The sequence below is a fragment of the Poecilia reticulata genome, linkage group LG6 (genome assembly GCF_000633615.1).
Source record: "Poecilia reticulata strain Guanapo linkage group LG6, Guppy_female_1.0+MT, whole genome shotgun sequence".
In the NCBI taxonomy this organism is placed as follows: domain Eukaryota; kingdom Metazoa; phylum Chordata; class Actinopteri; order Cyprinodontiformes; family Poeciliidae; genus Poecilia; species Poecilia reticulata.
The window spans coordinates 3,123,089-3,142,885 of record NC_024336.1 but is presented as its reverse complement, the minus strand read 5'-3'; the positions used below and the strand labels follow the sequence as shown (position 1 = coordinate 3,142,885).

The 19,797-nt window shown below is 38.0% G+C and overlaps 1 protein-coding gene across 2 annotated transcripts in view; it reads right to left on the bottom strand.

The window, feature by feature from the left end:
- Positions 1–261: 261 nt before the first annotated feature.
- Positions 262–19,797, bottom strand: part of LOC103465717 (ethanolamine kinase 1) — a 32,817-nt gene continuing 13,281 nt past the window's right edge. The window contains exons 4-8 of one of the 2 annotated variants that reach the window (XM_008410811.2): positions 19,505–19,653; positions 19,090–19,173; positions 17,022–17,182; positions 12,460–12,533; positions 262–373 (exon numbers count right to left, since the gene is read on the bottom strand). In XM_008410811.2, coding sequence (XP_008409033.1) covers positions 292–373; positions 12,460–12,533; positions 17,022–17,182; positions 19,090–19,173; positions 19,505–19,653 — 550 coding nt within the window. In that variant the 3' untranslated portion in view covers positions 262–291. Of the gene's footprint in view, positions 374–12,459; positions 12,534–17,021; positions 17,183–19,089; positions 19,174–19,504; positions 19,678–19,797 lie in introns of both variants that reach the window. The other variant, XM_008410810.2, reaches the window with a different exon arrangement.

Below are 19,797 nucleotides of genomic sequence, written 5' to 3'. Positions count from 1 at the left end.
AACTTGGCTGTGGGAACAATTAATGCTTTTCTGGCATGAGCTTTGTTTCAATTTGCCAAACAGGCTTATCGGCATAGTGACTGTGGTAAAATAAATATTCAATAAATCACGGCGATAGCAAAACACATTAAATCTCCCTATGGACTGAAATAACAAACAAAAGGAAACACTTTTACAGGCTGGCTCCTTTACGTTGACGCTTCAGCAATGGGCTTTTCGAGTGTCGTGGCCTGTAAAAAATAAAATAAAAATGACAGTGGATGAGGTCGCTTCAAGGTTTAATTCAATAGTCTAGTTGGTTAACTGGCTCGGCGTCAATTCGAAGTATTCTTCTTTCTTCTCAAAGTAGTAGCTGAGTCGAGCTTTGGCGTACCTGGGGACAAAACAGAGAGCAGGAAGTAGAAAGAAACTGTGATGGAATTGGGTTTGAATGACACTTGAAATACATCTTTAACCAGTTTCAACATTTGTTTGCATCTGTGTTGTTTTTATTGAGCACATCACCCCAGTTCTACCTCGCTCAGTTTCTACACTCCGTTAATCTGGAACAAACTTCCAGAAAACCACAAAACTGCTGAAACACTGACTTCCTTTAAATTTAGGCTGAAAATCCACCTGTTTAGAGCTGCCTTTATATTATATATTGATACAAAACGTTGAATCAATATATAACTCGCTAGATGATTTTAATTGTGACATTTGACAAAATGCTTGTTTCATAAAGCGTTTTTTAATTTTTTTATTCAAAGCACTTTGAACAGCCTTGTTGCTGAAATGTGCTAAACTAAAAAAACGTGACTCCTGTTTGTTTTGGTTATTTCTAACGTTGTCTCTGTCATTTCATCACAACGCAGAAATCCAAGCTTCAGAAGGACGTAAAAGGAAGAAAAAACATACAATAAAAATAGAGTACAAAGGGAAAAAAAACATATTTATATTACTTGATCAGTTGCAGCGTATTTTAATAGATTATATAACAATTCTCAGTTTGACGCACAAACGCTATGATAAAGTTTATTGTGGTAAAGAACTCAGGTTTTCTGGATTACATATACGCATCATTCACTTGTCCCTAAAACTAAAGACCAGGAGTTATGAACTGAAAAATATGATCATTTAACTAACGAACTTTTGGAATAAGCATTTATGAAATTGTCTTCCACATCTTTTCTTTATTTTTACGTGACTTTATTCCCGTTCAAACAAAGTCATGTATTGTTTCAAACCTAAAAATGATCATTTTTAACACGATTATATAAAATTGTTCTATTAGCAATAGTTTTACTTTCCAGAAATGTTTGGAAGTGTAAATCTTAAATCAAAGCTCAGTTCCACACAGGAATAAATTATGTTTAAATAGTTACAGTATTTCATCAAAGCACTGGCATAAATGTACATTATTTCATCCCAGGCTCATCCTGTGAATCTGTTACTTACCTTGAGTGTATTGGTGTCATGTGGGTGTATTGTGAGAATGCATTTATATTAAAAACAGAGTGTGGAGCAGTCAGACATTTCAGTAACTATAAACCCACAAATTAGGGTGCTAAATAAATGTTATTATCATCTTTGTGTTTAAATGTCTCTCGATTTAAGCGAGTTTTGAGGAACAGGGTTGCTGTGAGAACTGAATCAACAGACTGAAGTTATCCAATAATGAGGTGCTTCTAAGGTGAAGTCACATTTCTGGGGAAAAAAATAGCTGTTAAAGTAAAACTACATTAAAAGTGTTAAGTATGAAACAAGTATGAAGTGTAGCTTCTTCTAATTTAAAAAATATAGCTGAAAGTGGCCTTTAGTTTGGAGTAAAAACTACAAAAAAGATCAGCTTTAAATGAAGTGATCTTATTAGATGTTAGCTGCTAAATGTTAGCTAGTTAGGAAGTTTCTTTTTTATTACAATAATATGTACAACAAGTTAGGTAAACAGAAACTAAACGAACGATGAGGTTTAAGGAAAGTAACAGCAAAAATTACAAACAGGACGAGGTTAAATACAGCAGTTAATCTGTTACATGAGAAATTCGTCACAAATTGAATTCATCTTTAAAGCTTTAGTGTTGGTGCAGTATTTAAGAGAATACAAATATGAAGAAACATAGGCATAAAAAGCATTACATTTGGGTTTCAATTTAAGAAATTTGCAGCTGTGGATATTACATTTTGCTAAAATTAATATTAAATTTATAACAAATACCTTATTTTGTGGCGTGTTTAAACAGAAAAAGCCACATAAAATAGTTTTAAAGTTAAACGGTACATCTATTTCCACTTTTCTTTTTAGGAGTAAAAAAATATCTTTCCAAAGTATAAGAACAGTCCCAAAAAAGATGAGTTACGGTTTCCTCAGAATTGTGACAAAATGAACATAGAGGGTCTACATTAGGGTGATATTTAAAGATTTTACTATTAACAGGACAACATCTATGTAGAATCTTTAGAGACACTTCTCGAATCTTATTAGTTATTAAATATTTCTTCAGCAATAACCAAACATCCTTCCAGCAAATATCATTAAATATATTGTCTCAAAAAAAAGTAGAAACTGGTTTGCTTATATGATCTCTTATTATTAGTTCTATAATACATTTATTAGTTTTTCTACTTTAAAAAAATGGGTCAGATTTACCAATGAATAATTGTTCTGTTAAGTGTTGAACAGAGGATGACAGTAATATTTTCACCCCAGAAGGAAAAGCATCAAATACGATTGCAAATCCTTTAGGCAGTACAGGAAAATTATATGTGGTCAGAAATTCATCATAAGAGTAAGTATTACCTTCTTTGTTGAAAATCTGATGTACACAAACAATGTCAAACCATTTTTTAAGAAAAATAGATTTATGTTAATAGCAGATGTCTTTGTTATTCCAAATATAGTATTTGTGTGGGGAAAAGTTATGTTTATGTATTTAATTCCAGCAAAGCAGTAGCTGTTTATGGAAACTGGAAAGTTTAACTGGGATTTTGTTCAATACTATAGTTACATCTTAAAAGAAAAGATAAACCACCAAACGCCTCACATACATATGTGGATATAAAGTTCCACAGCGAGTTTGGATTTAGAAGATACCTTTTGATCCTCTTGATTTTAAAGGAAGAATTTGAAAATCTAAAACATTAAATACACCAGAGCACAACTTGTTTGTCATTAAATGTTTCCTAATAAGATGAACCTTTTTCGTCCAAATAAAATCAAATAATATTTTATCTACTTTTGAATTGATCTCATTGGAAACTTAAAGTGCTGAACTAGCATAAACCAAACTGAAGACCTTCAGCTTTAGACAGTGAGACCCAACCAGAGATAGATAAATCTCTCTGTAACCACATATAAATTTTTTTTTGGATTAAAGCAACAAGGGGCTTAAAATTTTTATTTGACCTTTGGTTTTCTTCTTTTGTAATGGAGATACCAAGATATTTAACTTTATGTTTAACAGGGATTCCTGGGATTTCCGCTTCATGGCAGGTTTTATAGGAAGCAATTCAAATTTAGAGAGATTAAGTTTGAGGCCAGATGCTGAAGAAAATTCATTAACCAGCTGAACAGCAATATTTATTTGAGAGCAATCTTTTAAAAATAGAGTCGTATCACCTGCCAGCTGACTCAAACATACTTCTCTCTCTGCAATTTGAAAACCCTTTAAGCCGCTGTTCTTTATGAAATGTGCTAAAATTTGCATAGGTAAAAGAAACAAAAACGGTGAAATTGGACAACCTTGACGAATTCCACGCTCAATATTAAATCTACAGGTGGTTCCATGAGATAGTTCAACTGAACTGTTACCTAATGCATATAAAGTGCGTATTGACTTTTAAAACTGCTCACCGAAGCCAAAAAGGTCGAGTGTTTTAAACAGAAATTCTTGTTCCAGTGAATCAAAGTCCAGAAAGAGAATAAAACAGTTTTCTGATATTAAATCAGAGAAATCTAATAAATCTAAAACAAGTCTTATGTTATCAATTATATATCGTCCAGCCATACAGCCATTTTGAGTTTCTCCAATAACATCATTAAGTATGGATTTTAATTTATTAGCCAAACATAGAGCATGTATTTTATAATCATTATTTAATAAAGTGATAAGGCACCAATTGTCTAAACTTAATGCCTCTTTGTGCGGTTTAGGAATTAGTGTAATTAGGCCTTTACGTAGTGATGTTGGTAGTTGTTCTTTATATACTTTCTGTAAAAACATTCAATAAAAAGGGTAGAGAATAATTTATAAAATTCAGATGTCAGCCCMTCGGTGCCTGGGGATTTTGTTTAATTTAAGTTTTTTAACAGCATCCAAAATTTCTGCAAGTGTTATATGTGAATCACAAACTGATCTTTTTGAGATGGTTTTAACATCACCAAGATTCTTAAAGAGATCATTCATTTGGGTACCTGAGATATTTGAGGTATATAACATTTTATAATAGATCTTAGATATCTCTTTTGGATTATCTACAATATTACCATTTGAGGAGAGTCTATTTATATTATTTTTATTCTGTCTTTGTTTTTCTAGATTAAAAAAGTAACTGGATTTCTGCTCACCCTCCTCCAACCATTTCGCTCTTGATCGAACAAACACACCTTTAACTTTATTTATGTATCATTGATCTAGTTTTAGTTGTAATGATGGAAGTTCTGCTTGCTGTGGTTCAAACAGGTTTTCTGGCAAAATGGATGATAGAGCAGTAAGGTTTGTTATCAAAGTATTTTCCTCTACTTTTTTTCCTTTCTTTGTTTAGAACCAAATTCCATAAAATATTTTCTTAGCTCAAATTTTAAAAGTTCCCATTGTTTTTGACAATTACCTTCCTCTGCAGCAGATCTCATGTCTTATTATTTCCCTTAGAGTTTCATTTTGCAAGAGAGAATTATTAAGTTTCCAATGAGCTGGATATCTCTGAATTGGTTTGTTTGGTGATAAATTTAAAGTGAATACAATTGTTTTGTGGTCTAATAAAGGTGTCGGCATATTTTCTGTTTTACAGTTCAGTTGAGTAAGGGATTCTGAAATTAACCAAAAATCAATGAACGTAATGAACCGGCTCTGTTTGTCCATGTAAAGTCTCTTCTACCTGGATTATTAACTCTCCAGATATCAACAAGGCCTCTTTCATTTATGAAATCAGATAAGAAAGAACTACCTGTAATGTTTTGCGGCCATGCTTGAGTAACCATAAATGTTTCACAACAGAAAAAGTTGGTGACAATAACAGAAAACTATCAACATATAATGACCATTAAGTGAAAATAACCTTCTCATTAAATTTGTGCTCAAGAGTTAGAGTTCCAGCTGTTTCCATGGGACATCCATAAATCCTCGCCCCATTGCCATTTCCAGAACTTGTAATCTTCATTAGACGAATGTGATTCTGAACCAAGCAAAAGTTTGCATCAAAGTTTTTTGTGTAAAGAAAAACTGCCTTTCTTTTACAGTGATGTCTCTTAAGCCTCGAGGGTTAACTGAAATAAACTTTAAAGTAGGAATGTTTAATTGGAAGGATAGAAAAAGTCAGAACAGGGACCTAACTCCTCTTAAACTGGATGAAACAGCGGAGCTATTCTCCCTTTAAAACAACATATCCATTAGAATATTTCTTTGTTTTCAACAAATGCTCTCCCTCCGACGAAATATGCCATCTTTTTCTCCTCCCTCGCCTTTTGGATGATGGATGATCTTTTGTCGCGATCCTCCGGGGTCGGGTCTTCCATGAAGCGCAGTTTCCTCTGAGTCAGGTAGACATCTCCCACACGGCATCCCGGTAATGCCTCATAGCGAACTGGATCATGACGTCCCTCGTTTGGGGTTGAACCCTGGCCGTATTTGATCTTCCGAGCCTGTGCACTGTGTCGATTACATCCGAAAATTTTTCTTTGTGGCTTGGAACTATATTTTGACAGATGTCAATCTCTTTCATCCTGAGCTCTTCCCCTTAAACCTCCGGCAAACGTAAGTTCCAGCGGCATTTATAACACGCTGGAACGCGCTCAACAACTTGATTCTCTAGAATTTAGATTTTTTTTTCTTCAGCCTCATCAATTCTCTTTACTGTGGTCTTCAATGTTTCTTTGAAGTCTTGCAAATCAGTGGAGATAAATTCAATTGACCTCTTCAGATCATCCATAGATTTTTCAAGGGAAAATCCTTGCTTGCTAATAGCCAGCATTAGCTCCTTTACAATATTGTCTGCCATTTATTGCTCCATTTGACCTTTTTTGATGTTAGTGGATGTTGTAGGGGTAAGATGGGGGGTTATCATTCTTTCTCTTCGTCGAGGGATTGGTTGGCTTTTCTAAAAGCCGATTTTCTAAAAACATCCTGGAGGAAGCTCCGGTAGGCGTCTATCTTCACCATGATCTTCCAACTACTTCCTCTCATCTTCTTCTTCGTGGTTTGGACTAGTGGCAACGTCCGATTGCCGATCACGTTACTCGTGTGACATGAGTAACGTGGGCCTCCAGACGGATTTATCTAAAGGGAAAATGAGCTGCTTTGTCTATACAGAAAAATTAAATACTTTTCTTAAGAATAAAGATTGAGATCTCTGTTCTATTTGTGATGTTCAGACTGTATTTATTCCTATTTATCTGCCGCTGTTTGTTCCTACAGCCTAGATGTTGTTTATCCGTCACCGCGGATAGGCACAGGCGAGGATGAACCCTAAAAGTAAAGTGTTATCTGCCAAGTGAGTTGCAAGGTAATGTACAATAATGTCGTCCTTTATTGTGTGTTTTACAAAAAGTTCACGCGGGAGTTTTCTAGCCCGTGGTGGGCACGGCGCCTTTGTTCGCAGACGTTGCGAATAATAAAACCGCATCGGGTCTTTGTTGGATAAAGTACTGAGTCTGAAAGCTTCAGAGGACAGCTTAACGGTGATGATGAAAGTGGTTTTGTGCTCGCTCCTACCTCACTGTGTTTGAGCGTCTCGATAAATCTGATGTCTGAGTACGTTGTTGCCCTTGGCCATTATACTATACCCCTTTGAAATGAAGCGAAGTTTGAAAAGCGAAAGAAAATGGAGGCACGGAGAGGAGTTGGTCCTTTAATTAGTGCTTTCACTGAACTCCTCAATGCCGAATCGGTTTTCTCGCTCTTACCGCTTTAGTGAGACAAAAAAGATAATTCAGACACATGCTTTTCAGATACTTGTGTGCCATCACTCTGCTACCCTTCGTGCATTTTCCATGTAAAAACCCCGAGCTCCAATTATTGTTCCAGAGTGAGCGGTCTGTTGTCTTCTGCCAGTGGAATTATTTCCTCCTTGTTGTTCCTGCCACTCCAATCGGAGACCCTTCAACACCAAGATTATGACAAAGACACATGCTTTTGGTGCAGCTGAATATGTGCCTACAATCCTGGGAGAAAGAACAATTTTTTTTGGTGTTATCCTGGCAAAACTCAGCAGACGATTTTCACTTCGCTCATTATGGCTTGGCGAGGTTTCAGAGGCATTTCTTTCTGGACAGGCTTAATCTGTTGAGAGCGACGGGCTCCCATTAGATGACTGACAGTTTTCTCTCGCTCAGACAAACGCAACAACCAAGGTGTCGGAGCGCAACGAGAGCTCATGATATTAAAACACCACAACAAATGTAGTCAAAGTGAACCTTGTCTCGCAAAGCGCTATCCGGTTACTGTCAGCATGTTGACTTTGTCTGGTGTGGCAGGTCTGAGGTGTCATTATTGGTATGTGCTTTAAAGAGACGGTATTATGTGTTTTCCAGGCACATGGTGCCATTTCATAGAACAATTAAGTAATTATGTTAACTTCAGCTGTTATAAAAATGCTGTATGACTTAAAAGAAATTTGACTTTGTAATTTAATGCCTTGAAATTGGGCCTCTGTCTCTTTAAAAACTCCTGCTCTCTCTGAAACTCTGCCTTCAGGAAGTCATCACAACGTTGTTCTTCTATTAACCCTTTAACAATGTTTTTACCAGAGTTTCAGAGAAATATATCCTATGACGAACTCAGAAGTTGCACAGTTTCACCAGTTATTTGCTAATAGCTGCTGGCTATTCTGAAGGAGCTGAGCAGGGGAGTCGCAAAAGAGGGCTCAGAGGAGGAACTTCGTCCTCGAAGGCAGAGCTAGGTCCGCTCATTCGTTTCACACAGCTTAATGGTTGCCATGGAGAATAAAGGATTCCTCAAGCATGCATGAAAGAATCAATTCAACACTCCATGTATGTTTGGTTGAGGGAATAACATTATAACATGATGTAAAGTACAAAAAAGTTGATTTTATAAAATGCTGCCCCTAGTCTGAAGGAGCTGAATGTGACGACTTCCTGAGGGCGGAGTTTCAGAGAGAGTAGGAGTTTCTTAAAGAGACAAAAGTCAAATTAGGTCAAATTTATTTCTAGCCATATTTGACATATGTATATATACATGTATATATTTAACAGTTACTTGATTGTGCTATAAAATGCCAGTATATCCCTAGAAATACAAAGTACTGCAGCATTAATAATTTTCATCATGAACACTGATTTCTAAGTGTACGATACACTGGAACCTAGTTCTTTAAGACCCGCTGTATTCACATACGATTTCAGTCGTCCTTAAATATATTAAGGTCGACAGGTGAAACTCGGGTGCTCAGTGTTTATCACCATCAAAGATGAAACTGAGACATTTTTCTATTTAGCAGAAAGGAGGGGGGGAGAGGGAAAGAGTCAGCTCTCACATGAAGCGCAGGTATTCCCTTTCACAATGTGCTTTTGTGCACAATTCCTTCAATTTTGCAGCCCGTCTACTCCAAACAGTGGGCCTCCTCCTTGTTCATTTCCTCATAATAATGTCTTTGTCAAATAACAGCTGGGCCTGCCAGGATGTCCACAAATCGAAACCGCTGACTCGCAGACACACTTTCAACACATGAATAAAAATCATGAGAGGAAAGTAAATAAGGACGGTAGGAGGAGGGCGGGTTCACATTCCCCTTGTGGCTCTCCATTGTCACATCCACATCTGGACCTGGTTAGAGCACAAGGCCTGTGTGACGCCTGTCACTCGTTGGGAAGTCGGCAAAGATTTGACTCATGGGGATAGAGGGCTGGGAGGAAAGTTTCTTACACACACAAACGCACACACACACGCGCACACACACACACGCACACATGCACATCCAATGAATTAGAATTTGCGTTCCGACGAGGCTCCTTTGTCAGATCAAAAGTGCCTTTTTAAAAGTCAAAACCCTTAAGCAGGTATTAACCATACCTTTCATCAAGCCCACGTTTCTGTATCGAAATGTTTTTATTGGTTTGCTGTAATCTAATCTCAAATGTCAAGTTTTCGTCGGATGAAAGCAGAAAATCGTCGTAATTAATAGAAATAAAAGCTTGAAAGCGTCAGTCTGTGTGGGATTAATCTATATAACTCAGTGAAGTGAGCTGTTGAGATAAATTAACTATTCAAAAAATATTCTAATTCATCAAAAATAACTTCTACTCGCTCTGAGCTCCAGTCTATTTTTAGGTCTTTCCTTAAAGGAAGTTGTTTACTACACGCTAGCTGTGAAATGAAACTGATTAAATCTGAACAAGTTTCATTTGAAAATAACCCTAAATGCATTTATCGCCTCGTTTCTTTGGCTGCTTTTAGTCCAGTTTTTGGGGGGGATTTATGGAAACTTTATATAATTTAGTTTTTAAACCCATAACTTTTTTTTCCAGCAGTGAGGAGCTCATAGCATCAGAAGCTGTCCTTTAGATGCTATGAACCTGTACCTACTTAAGGCTGTCTAATGGTGCCTGTTTTTTTCTATTTTTGTCTATTTAACCTTCAGTAAAAGACTTCTGGTTTATTATGTCAGAGTCAGTGCTGTCAACTCCTCCATACACAGAGCTGAAAGGAGCAAGAAGTCAATAAACCATGTCAGAATCTAATTTGCATAAATGACCAGGAGTGTGTAACTGTAACAAACAGTTCACCAGTAAAATAAATAAATAAATAAATAAATAAATAAATAATAAATCTGTTTGGGAATATGACAGAGCTTTCATTTGTCCTTGCTTTTCATTTGTTTTGGTTTAATGTCCATCCTGTACGATCCAGACAAGCAAATGTAACACAGAAAACTTACTCTCTGTTGCTTTTTGTTATTTTATTTTATTTAGTTTTGTTACTTCTGCCTTCACTTTTAAACTTAAAGTTTACTTAGCTGCCTACAACAGGTCAGAGTAACAAAAGATATTTTTTGGCAGACTATATCAATGACATTAATGAAAAAAGGAACAATAGCAATAACTTTCAGTGCAGCTGGTAGGGACGTTAGTGTGAAGACTAGCAGTTTTGAAAATGTTACTTTGCCCTCATGTAGCTTATCTTTTTTGTAACTCATGTCGTAGCTTCAGTAAAAAAGGTATTTTGTTGCTCCTGTCACAATTTGGTATGTAGTTAGTCACAGGCATAGTAGCAGTGAAGCTAACTAGCATTGGACATTCAGACAACGTCCCCTAAAAGTTGCTATGAATGTTCGGTGAATACTGGTCACCAAACGTCAAAATGACACATTAAACGGTTACCATAATGTCTGTGTATGTTCAGTGAACATCTAGCAGATGTCCATCCAATATTCAGTGAACGTTTGTAGACAACGTTCGCCAAACGTCCAGGTGAAACACCATTAAACGGCTAACAAACGTCAGCGGACGTTAATCGACCACCTACCAGACATCCAGCTAGCATTCAATGAACGAACGAACGTTCAGAGTCAACATTTGCCAAACGTCAAATTTAAACAACATTAACCAAACAATGTCTCCAGATGCCCACAAAACATCCATCAAGCATTCAGTGAATGTTCATTGTCAATACTTCCTGAATGGTTAATGTTGTTTCATTCTGACGTTGGGCAAATGTTCACAGACAGCACTCGCTCGCTAAACGTCAACATGACTGGTATAAACATTAAAGATTCATGTGACGACAGTAATTATATATGATATCTAATGTACTGTATAAGAGACGTGATGAGTAAAAACTTTACTAGAAAAATATAAATGGTACAGAGTGTTACATTATGTCAATGTACAAAATATTGAGAAATACATTACCAAGTCGCATTGCTATAGTTGACCTGGTCAAAAAGTGCAAGAGTTAGAAAATCCCACAAGTTTTCCTAGTGTGGAGTGTGAGGTTATACTAAGATCGAACTTTTGGTATGAACTACATTAGCTTGAAAGCTAATTGCTAGCATGTTGCTGCTAGTCAGCTTACATTTATTTATTTATTTATTTATTTATTTATTTATTTATTTATTTATTTTTTGGCAACATGCTCATCATCTCTGAGCAGTCACCCATAAGTTCAAGTTTAAATGAAGAGGGTCACTTCAAAAATAGAAATAGAAATGCAGGGCAAGTCTTGCATTTAGCTAACAATCTGTTAGCTACAAGTACAACAGTTGCTCTTTGTCCCAGAGTTTTTCATTTTATTGTTTCTTTCATTCAAACAGAGGCTAATGAAAAACAAAAAGCAGAGAGGCAGCAGAACCCTGGCTGTCAATGTTTCTTTTTGTTGAGCCTGTTAAAATAAAGAATTATGACTTTTAGCAGACACAAAGAATTTGAATGGTTGTGAGCGTGTATTTAGGGATGGGAGAGGTTAGCGGAGTAGCGCCGCTTTCAAAGATCAGACTTGGTTCCCTGTCGTTACCGTTGCTCTCAGAGCTCATTTTAGTTTAACCCCTCCAGTTAAAGAAAGGTAACCCAACCCTCCACATGCACTTTAGGACAACCTCAGCCAGCGGCTTAAAGTAGCAGACGGCTATGCAAGACGTATAGCGAGGCTGGGTCGACAGCACTGAAACAATAGCGCCTCTGTGCCCCAGCACCCCTCTGGATCACATTTCCTCCGAGGCCCATATCGAAATGTGGCGGGGGCCCCCGTTGCTGATCTAGCAAGCGGCCGGAGAAAGCCACACAGAGGGGAGGGTGCCGTATGTCAATAGTGATTAGGATCATGATCACAACTGTTGCCGGAGCGGGGCACAAAGGAAAAGCGAGACATCAGGGTGAAAGGTGGGGGTGTGGAGGGAAGCATCGTGCCCTCCTGAACTTTACTGTCTGGTTGCCGGCGATGAGGAATGTTTCCTGGACTCGTTTAAGATAAATAACCCTAATGCATGCTGTTGTAAATTTAAAAATAAAAGAAATTAAGCTCTGGCATCCTTTGAAAGTCTTAATGAAAGCTTTGGCTTTCATCCTATCGTGATGTGTGGCGCAACAGTGACGAGAAGCAGGGAATTACCCCAAGTAAATATTTTGTCTACAAGGAGAAGTGACAAGAAGAGGAGATGTGGATATCATTCTGCTTTTACGCAAGAGTGAGAAAAAGAAATATGCTTTCATTTAATGAAGGATATCATCACTGTGTTGAGTCTTAACCCTGTTTCTGTTACAGCTCTCTAGGCAACCTCGGCGATGAGAGACCCGTCACCATGTGTACAAACCTTTGGAAATCAAAGTCGATAGAGGAGTATCGGGACTGCAGGATGGCCCAGAGACCCCAGAAGAAGTTGGATGCCTGTTGGAGGAAAAAGAGAAATAATTTGTGGAAATCACAAATCACCTCAATAAAAACTATGATCTGAATAAAGGTTGGTCAGGCTTAGGCCTCGCTAACGTTTTTGTGGCTCTATCTCAATTTTTTACTAAATAACTACAAAAACAGTCAATGGAAATTGTCCTGTAACTGGTGGGTTGCTGGTTTGAATCTCCGCTCTGTTCATCTCAGTGGTTGTTGTGTCCCTGGGCAAAATTCTACAGCAGCTGTGGCTACATTGTAGCTTACCACTGTCAGAGTGGGAATGACTAAGAGAAGTCATCTTGATTAGATAAAGACCTATACAAGTAAAGGGCATTTACCATTTACAGCCGAGCTAAGCAGGTCTTTATGTATATTGCTTATTAAAAACAAGTCACATTGTGCTGCAGAATTTGGTGTGTTTCAGTTGCGTCCCAGACACTGACCCTCCGACAGATCATGAGTAGAGCAGGTGTTTAAATGAGCAAATCAACCGCTGCTGTGTTCAGACGACCAATTACTAGTAATCGCAAAATAAACGTCAGGCCTGAAAACATAATACTGTAACCGACTGAATGTTCTGGTTTTTTTGTGTGGGAAATGTTTGCATTTACTTTGGGGTTGCATCCTGATCCGGAGCAGTTGTCAGTCAGTTGCTATGGCAATGGGTCTGTGTATGGCGTAGCCAGCATGCAGTGAAAACACAGAACAATATGAATGGTTCTGAGCTGTTGTCCAATTGTTTTTCTGCATTGTTTTCCCTTTCCTGCGGCGCACTGCGATAAATTAATAACACCTACATCTCCAGGGTTCATTTTGTTAATGAAATTGTTCTATGGAAAGAGAACAATTTCCATAGAAATTGTTCTCTAAACAACGCTGCCTTCCAGCGTTGTTTACATCCATGAAATTTCCAGATGTAAACAATAACATGCGACGGGGTCTATAGTCTCTGCAGAGATTCAAATCATCTTCAAGGAAAAGGTGATAAAAAAAATAAATAAAAAAAATCCCATTAGGTTGCAAGAGCTCCCTTCCTCAGGATCCCGCCGCCTCCGATAGGTGGGAGCCAACGTGGGGGTCAGGCATGTGCATCTTTTCTTAAACAACCTCGAGGGAGGAAAAAACGTATGTGGAGACTCTGAACTGACTTTAAGGAAGTAGAGAGTGTGGACCTGAAGCTTATTTTTGCAGCAGTGCTGTAGTTTAATGTTTGGTTACAGCTCCTCGTGCCATGCTGCAAGGGTTGTAAAAACACAGTGTGACCTCCAGTTGTCGGGTTGTAACCGCTTCCAAAACTGCTGCCGCTGCATGCCAGTTGTGCGCCGCCCAGTCAGAATGACAAACCCTCTGTATTGAATGGTTCCCTCCTTAATGGCCTTGCTCACTTAGGCTTGCGGACTTCCATGCCTCCATAAATTTCTGTTGTTCTCCACCCTTATTGTAAATCTTCATGGTAAGGCCACTAATGGCACGTCCTAATAAGATCCAGACGGAGGCCTCTGTTCTGCGGCCCAATGATATAATCACATTTTTATTTGATAATCAAATAAAGGGTGGAATGAAATGCTTGTGGAGCATTGTGTGGTTTCCCTTGGCTTCCCCCGCCAAACCTGGCAGATTTTCATCTCTAATCTCCGTCCTTAGTTGGGGGAAAAAAGATTGAGCGCGCTTCCACTATGATTAGTAACTGCTCTTCATTAGGAGGAGCGTTAATCTAGCGCCGAGCAGAGGGGAGTCAGAGGAGAGAGAGAGAGAGAAAGGGAAAAAAAAAGAAAAAAAGGACGACGGAGACGTGAGGAAAGAGCGACACCACGGAGCGGCGGGCCTGAGCGGCGACGACGCAGGAGCGGCAGACGAGGGGCGGGGGGGAGGGGCGGAGGATCCCTGTGGAGGAAGAGGACGAGCTGCGAGGGCCCCACTGCGTCTTCGCTGGAGGTGAACACGGGAAGCTTCGCTCTTTTTACATCTTTGGCAATCGGCCACACAGCTTCTTCCACTGGAGGATATTATCAGCTGAGGCTTTGCCGTTGAATCAGTTCAGCTTGATTTTTTCCCCAGCCTGTGTCGCAGCTTTGAGTCGTTTGGCATTTTAGTCAATTTGACGAATGAGGTAAAACTAACCGAGCTAAACTAGTTGGGAAAAAAAAAAAAGAATAGAATTCTAAAAAGTTTGCTACATTTCGTACGTTTTTGTTTCTGTTTGTGACTCTTTGATAGGTCCTTTATGAAAACATTTTACTGACTTTACTTACTCATATGAAGTGACTTGCAAAAGTATTCACATCCCTTGAATTTTCACACGTCATTTTTATTTAATTTAAATAAATAAATAAATGTGTTTTTATCCAGATTTCCAAGTATGAAGACAAAATAGAGCAAAATTGTGGAGTGTGGTTTACTTTTACTCTCTTTTAACAAATAATCTAAAAAAAACAGTTGTCTTGGTTTTATTTAGGGGTGTCAGAGCAAAAGGAGCTCAATACAGATTGATGTAATTTCCTTTTACACTCGATTTGCATGTTTATTTAAAAAAAAATTGTCAAACATTACTTGTTTTTCTCAGTTTTTACAGCATTTCGGACATTTGAGAACAAAATGTTGACACCGAACCAGCTCTGAAACACATCGGGTTCAAAAGTCACGAAATGTGAAGATGCAAAAATTAGGTTCCAATTTCCAGAGCGTGGTATCAAGTCATTTTGCTGTTTTTGTTTTCATCAAACTCTATCACTCCAGCAGATAAATGCAGTCTTTAAGGCGCAGTTTCTTAATTTTGCTACTTTTATTATATTTTCAAAAATATTTTTTTACCTAGGTCCAACTCAACCTAACTAAAAAAATTGAGAGTTGATTGAACAGGCTATGAAATGATTATTTGTTTTATTTTAGTATACCAGGAAGTGTGCAGTACAACAAAAATCTAAATACTGAAGTATCAGATAAAATAAAAAAATCAGGGTGTGATGTAACAAATCAAAAGATAAAGTTTGATTTATATCAAAAGGCTAAAATGTAAAAGGTGATCACATTTATTTTTTAGCAGATGGAGGAAGGAAAAGAAATAAAACATTTTTTCAATGCTCAATTTTTTTCATACTTATCCAGTCCTAGAAATCAATTTCCAGCTTTTTCAAGACTGAATGATTCTGGTTTGCATGACAATGTCATGTAGGAAGTTATTTTACAAGATATTAGTTGCAGAGTTTGCTGTATACATTTGTGAAACATAGTAATCCTCCAAAGTGCAGCCACCAAATAAAGAAAGAGTGCATTAAGGAACTATAATGTGAAGCTGTTTACAATTTAGTCACAATAATAGGATTTTTGAACAAAAAAAAAATCAGCAACAGTTAAAATAAAAAACATAAAAAATACTGAAATTGTAATTACTTCCCTAAATTTAATAATTGAGAAGCCAGTGAATATTTCTTTTGAAATTTACGATTCAAATAATCATGAGTGGAGAGAAGTGAGAATGATGCTAAATATTAATCAAACCCAACACTTACAACAGAAAACAGGGCCATCGCCGCCGAGGCTCCCTGTTTTAATGCAGCAGACATCCTGACACACGGAGCGTCGAAACGAGTGCAGTTGGAAACTTGGCTTGTTACGTGTCAGTGAACAATTTCTCTCTCATCTCCCCAGTCAAAAAAAAAAAAAAAAAAAAAACCTCCTCGGTCTGTCACCGAAAATCTGAATTCAATCAACAAGACGTTATCACTTCTCCCACTTCATTCCAGGCCGTATTTCACCCCATCCGACTCCCCTCAGCCCCCCACTCCCTGCTTTTTTTTTTCTAATTTCTCCCTCCCTCTCTGTTTTTTTTTTTTTTTTGGCCAAAGCATGGGTTATTTTAAAAAGTAATATGCTTCCTCATCACTTCTGGGCTATTTCAAGAGAAATTCACACCAACCCCCCCTGCCTCTAAATTGCTTGGACAATTCTGCATATTGTGTTGGAGCTGTGGAAGTACTTTCAGACAGATAGCTCAGCACCACTTGAGCCACCAAAGAATGAAAATTGTGGTCATAAGAAAAATAATTTTGGCTGCCGCCTTTCATTTTTCCCCTGCGGTAGCTTCTAATCAACTCGGACGGAGTCCATCATACTTTGAGCGGCGGTGGCTTAAACAGGATGGTTTGGTTTTGCTTTTAGGGGGCTTGGGAGTGGGGAGGGGGAATGGGGGACAAAAACAGGGGGGGTTGTTGCTGGAAAAGTAAATGATCAGAACGCGGCGGTGAGGTGATGCCCACTCTGTCATCTCGGAGGTCTGCGCACATCTGGATGCTGCTGAAACGAGAGCACTAATCTCATAATGTGAGTGGTTTTTTCCCCTCCTCCTCTCCTTTGTGTGAATTTGCCCAGAACTATAAACTAAACAGAAGGAAAGGAAAACTTAAAAAAAAAAAAAAAAAAAGATGACTTTTAAAATTTCTCCAGTGCCTCACAACGTGCTCAGGTTGGGCTATAATTCTGACTTACAAGAGAGAATTTGCAGACTTGAACGTAGAGCTTCGTGACTTCTTCGTCGGTAACCGTGACGTTGCGGCCAGTGCTGCGTTTGTAGCTCTCCAGGTAGGCGGTCAGCCAGTCCCTCTGCAGCTCCCGGCTCGGGTACAGGCTGTAGTCGACGTCAGTCACACCTTTGGCCACAACACACACACAGGCACACGCACGCACACACACACACGCGCACACACACACACACACATACGACGAGTTACTGTCAGCTTAATTAGAAGGTTTTCAGACTTCCAACGGAGCCCGTTTACTTTGAAATAGGAAACCTTATCTTTAGAGGTTAAAAATAACATTTCCTTCGCATATTATCTGTGAAAGACAACTGGATATGTTCTTTAAATAATTTATTATACATTAAGTCACCATATAGGCAATGATTATCTATTTGTACTTAGCAAACGGTTTTAAAGTTGCCTAATTCGCAATCTGTGAACAGATGTTGCAAAAAATTCTTTCGTCTTTTCCTCACATTTCTTTAGATGCAGTGTATCTGGATTCAGTGGCRACCCCAAAGGGGAGACAAGGGAGTCATTGACCCCTCTTGAAAAAATAATATATAAATAAATAATTGTTTGCTTGTGTGTGTGTGAAATTTTTTTAACCATAGTCACCCATTGGCCAGGGTTAATAAACCTAATGTAATAACTATATTAGGTACTTTTCCATTAAACATTACATTGTGCAAATTAAAATTACAAAATAAATCCACTTAATGGAAATGCAGCAATTTCAAGAAAAAGTTTCTGTGCTATGATGACGTGGTTTTTCACATCACACGAGTCACGTGATCAACAGCCAGATGTTGCTACTGGCAAAAACGACAAAGAAGACGGCAGGAAGTGGTGGGAGGATGATGGTATGGTTTTGTTTTTTTCTGACAATGTTCAGCTGGCTCCACCAAAGCTCCCACAGCATCAAAAAGTTCATAAAAAAATTGTGTGTCATTTCAACGTGTCGAATCGATGGCTCCTCTGTAAAATTGCCGACTACAATTTCCCCAAAACGTAGCATGTTACTGCCCTGGTCTGGTGAAAATATTCTGGGCGTGCCACTGTCTGGATTAAAAGAAGAGGATGACTTAAATGAGAAAAGAGTTTTTATATAAATTATTCTGTGACTGAAAATAGGCATGTGTTGACATCACAGGATAATGACCTTGAGGTTTCATGGTATAAACACACAACAAAATGTAAACAGAAGTGTACAGCCTGACAACAAACAGGCTAACAATGATTTTTGTTGATACCAAAATATGTCATTTTCATCATCATAATGTCATGTATAACCTTCATTCCAATATTTGTTTTATTTTAATTCACACACTTAAGCAAAAGTGAATGTCCTCACCATTTACTGTTTGCTTAGCAGTGCTCATAGTGCAGGATATTATTTTGCTTTCAGTTCTTTGTCTAGTAACTCAAATTAATAGGTGATACTAATCTGTTGTTGCAGTAGAGCCTGAAGGTTTAGGATGATTGGATGAAGCTCCTTTAGTTTCCACAACGTGACTCTTCGTGTTTTTCAGAGCGTTTCTGTGCTTTGAAACAAAAATTTAGTAGCCAGCAATGGATGAGACAGGAGAGGAGCTCCATTTCGCTACATCCAGAGGAATGCTTGGAATAAAGAATATTAAATATTTAAACATATAAAAAGAAATACCTGCCTTCTTCTTCTTCAATTTTTCTTTTTAACGTTCTATTTCAGCATTCGCCACAGAACAAAGCCCGTATTTAGACACTTTTAGACAGTTTTGCTTCCACCTGGTAATCATTTTCAACCCATAATAATTTTATAATGGTTGGACTACACTTTATTATATGAACATGAATGCATTCTGACTATCACAAAGAATCTGAAAGATGAACATCTCAGAACATATAGAGAAACTGAAAGTCGTACTGAATCCACCTATTCACCAAAAAACGACAGAAAATGTTTTCACTCGTTACATTCTGTACATATGAGTTGTTACTGCGTGAATAACAGTGGAGTTATTGTGTTAATGTGTGAAAGACCAGCTCAGACCTACCAGCAAACTCATTGAAGTGGTTCCCGATGTCGAAAGCCTGGTAGTTGTAGTCAGCGTACTCGTAGTCGATGAATTTCACCGACCCTGATGAGGGGAGGAAAGGGTTACCGTGACAACCTGACAAACAGCTCGATCAGTGTGGACTGACAAAAAACAACCTTTGTGGTATTTTACTTAAAGCAAAGGGGTCAAAGTAGCAGCTCGTCTCTTTGGAGCCACTTTGATTAGCTTTGCAGATACTGTGTGATAAATGAAAACCTAAAAAGATTGCTACAAAAATTTGTTTCTAGAGGAAAAATTTGATTTGATTTGATTTGATTTTTTGTGTGTGTGATTTTTGACGCTGGAAGGGTTAGTCACATACAATCAACAAACGTATCACCTCTCATGCTTTCTCATCTGAGGGTCTCCTCACCTTCTTGACAGTTGTAGATGATGTTTTTTGTGAGAAGGTCGTTGTGGCAAAGGACGGTGGGCGAGTCCGTCTGGGAGAGGTGTCTCTTCAGCGACTCCATCTCCTCCATCAGAACCTCGTAGCTCGGCATCTCTCGAAGAGGCAAAGAGCTACAGCAAGATACATCACATGTTCTATGAAAATATGAGAAACATACACAATTAGCTTAAAAATAAACTCGTAGTTTATTGAAGTAACCAAATCATTCAATTAAGATAATTGTTAAACTTACTAAAAACATCAAATGCTTTTTA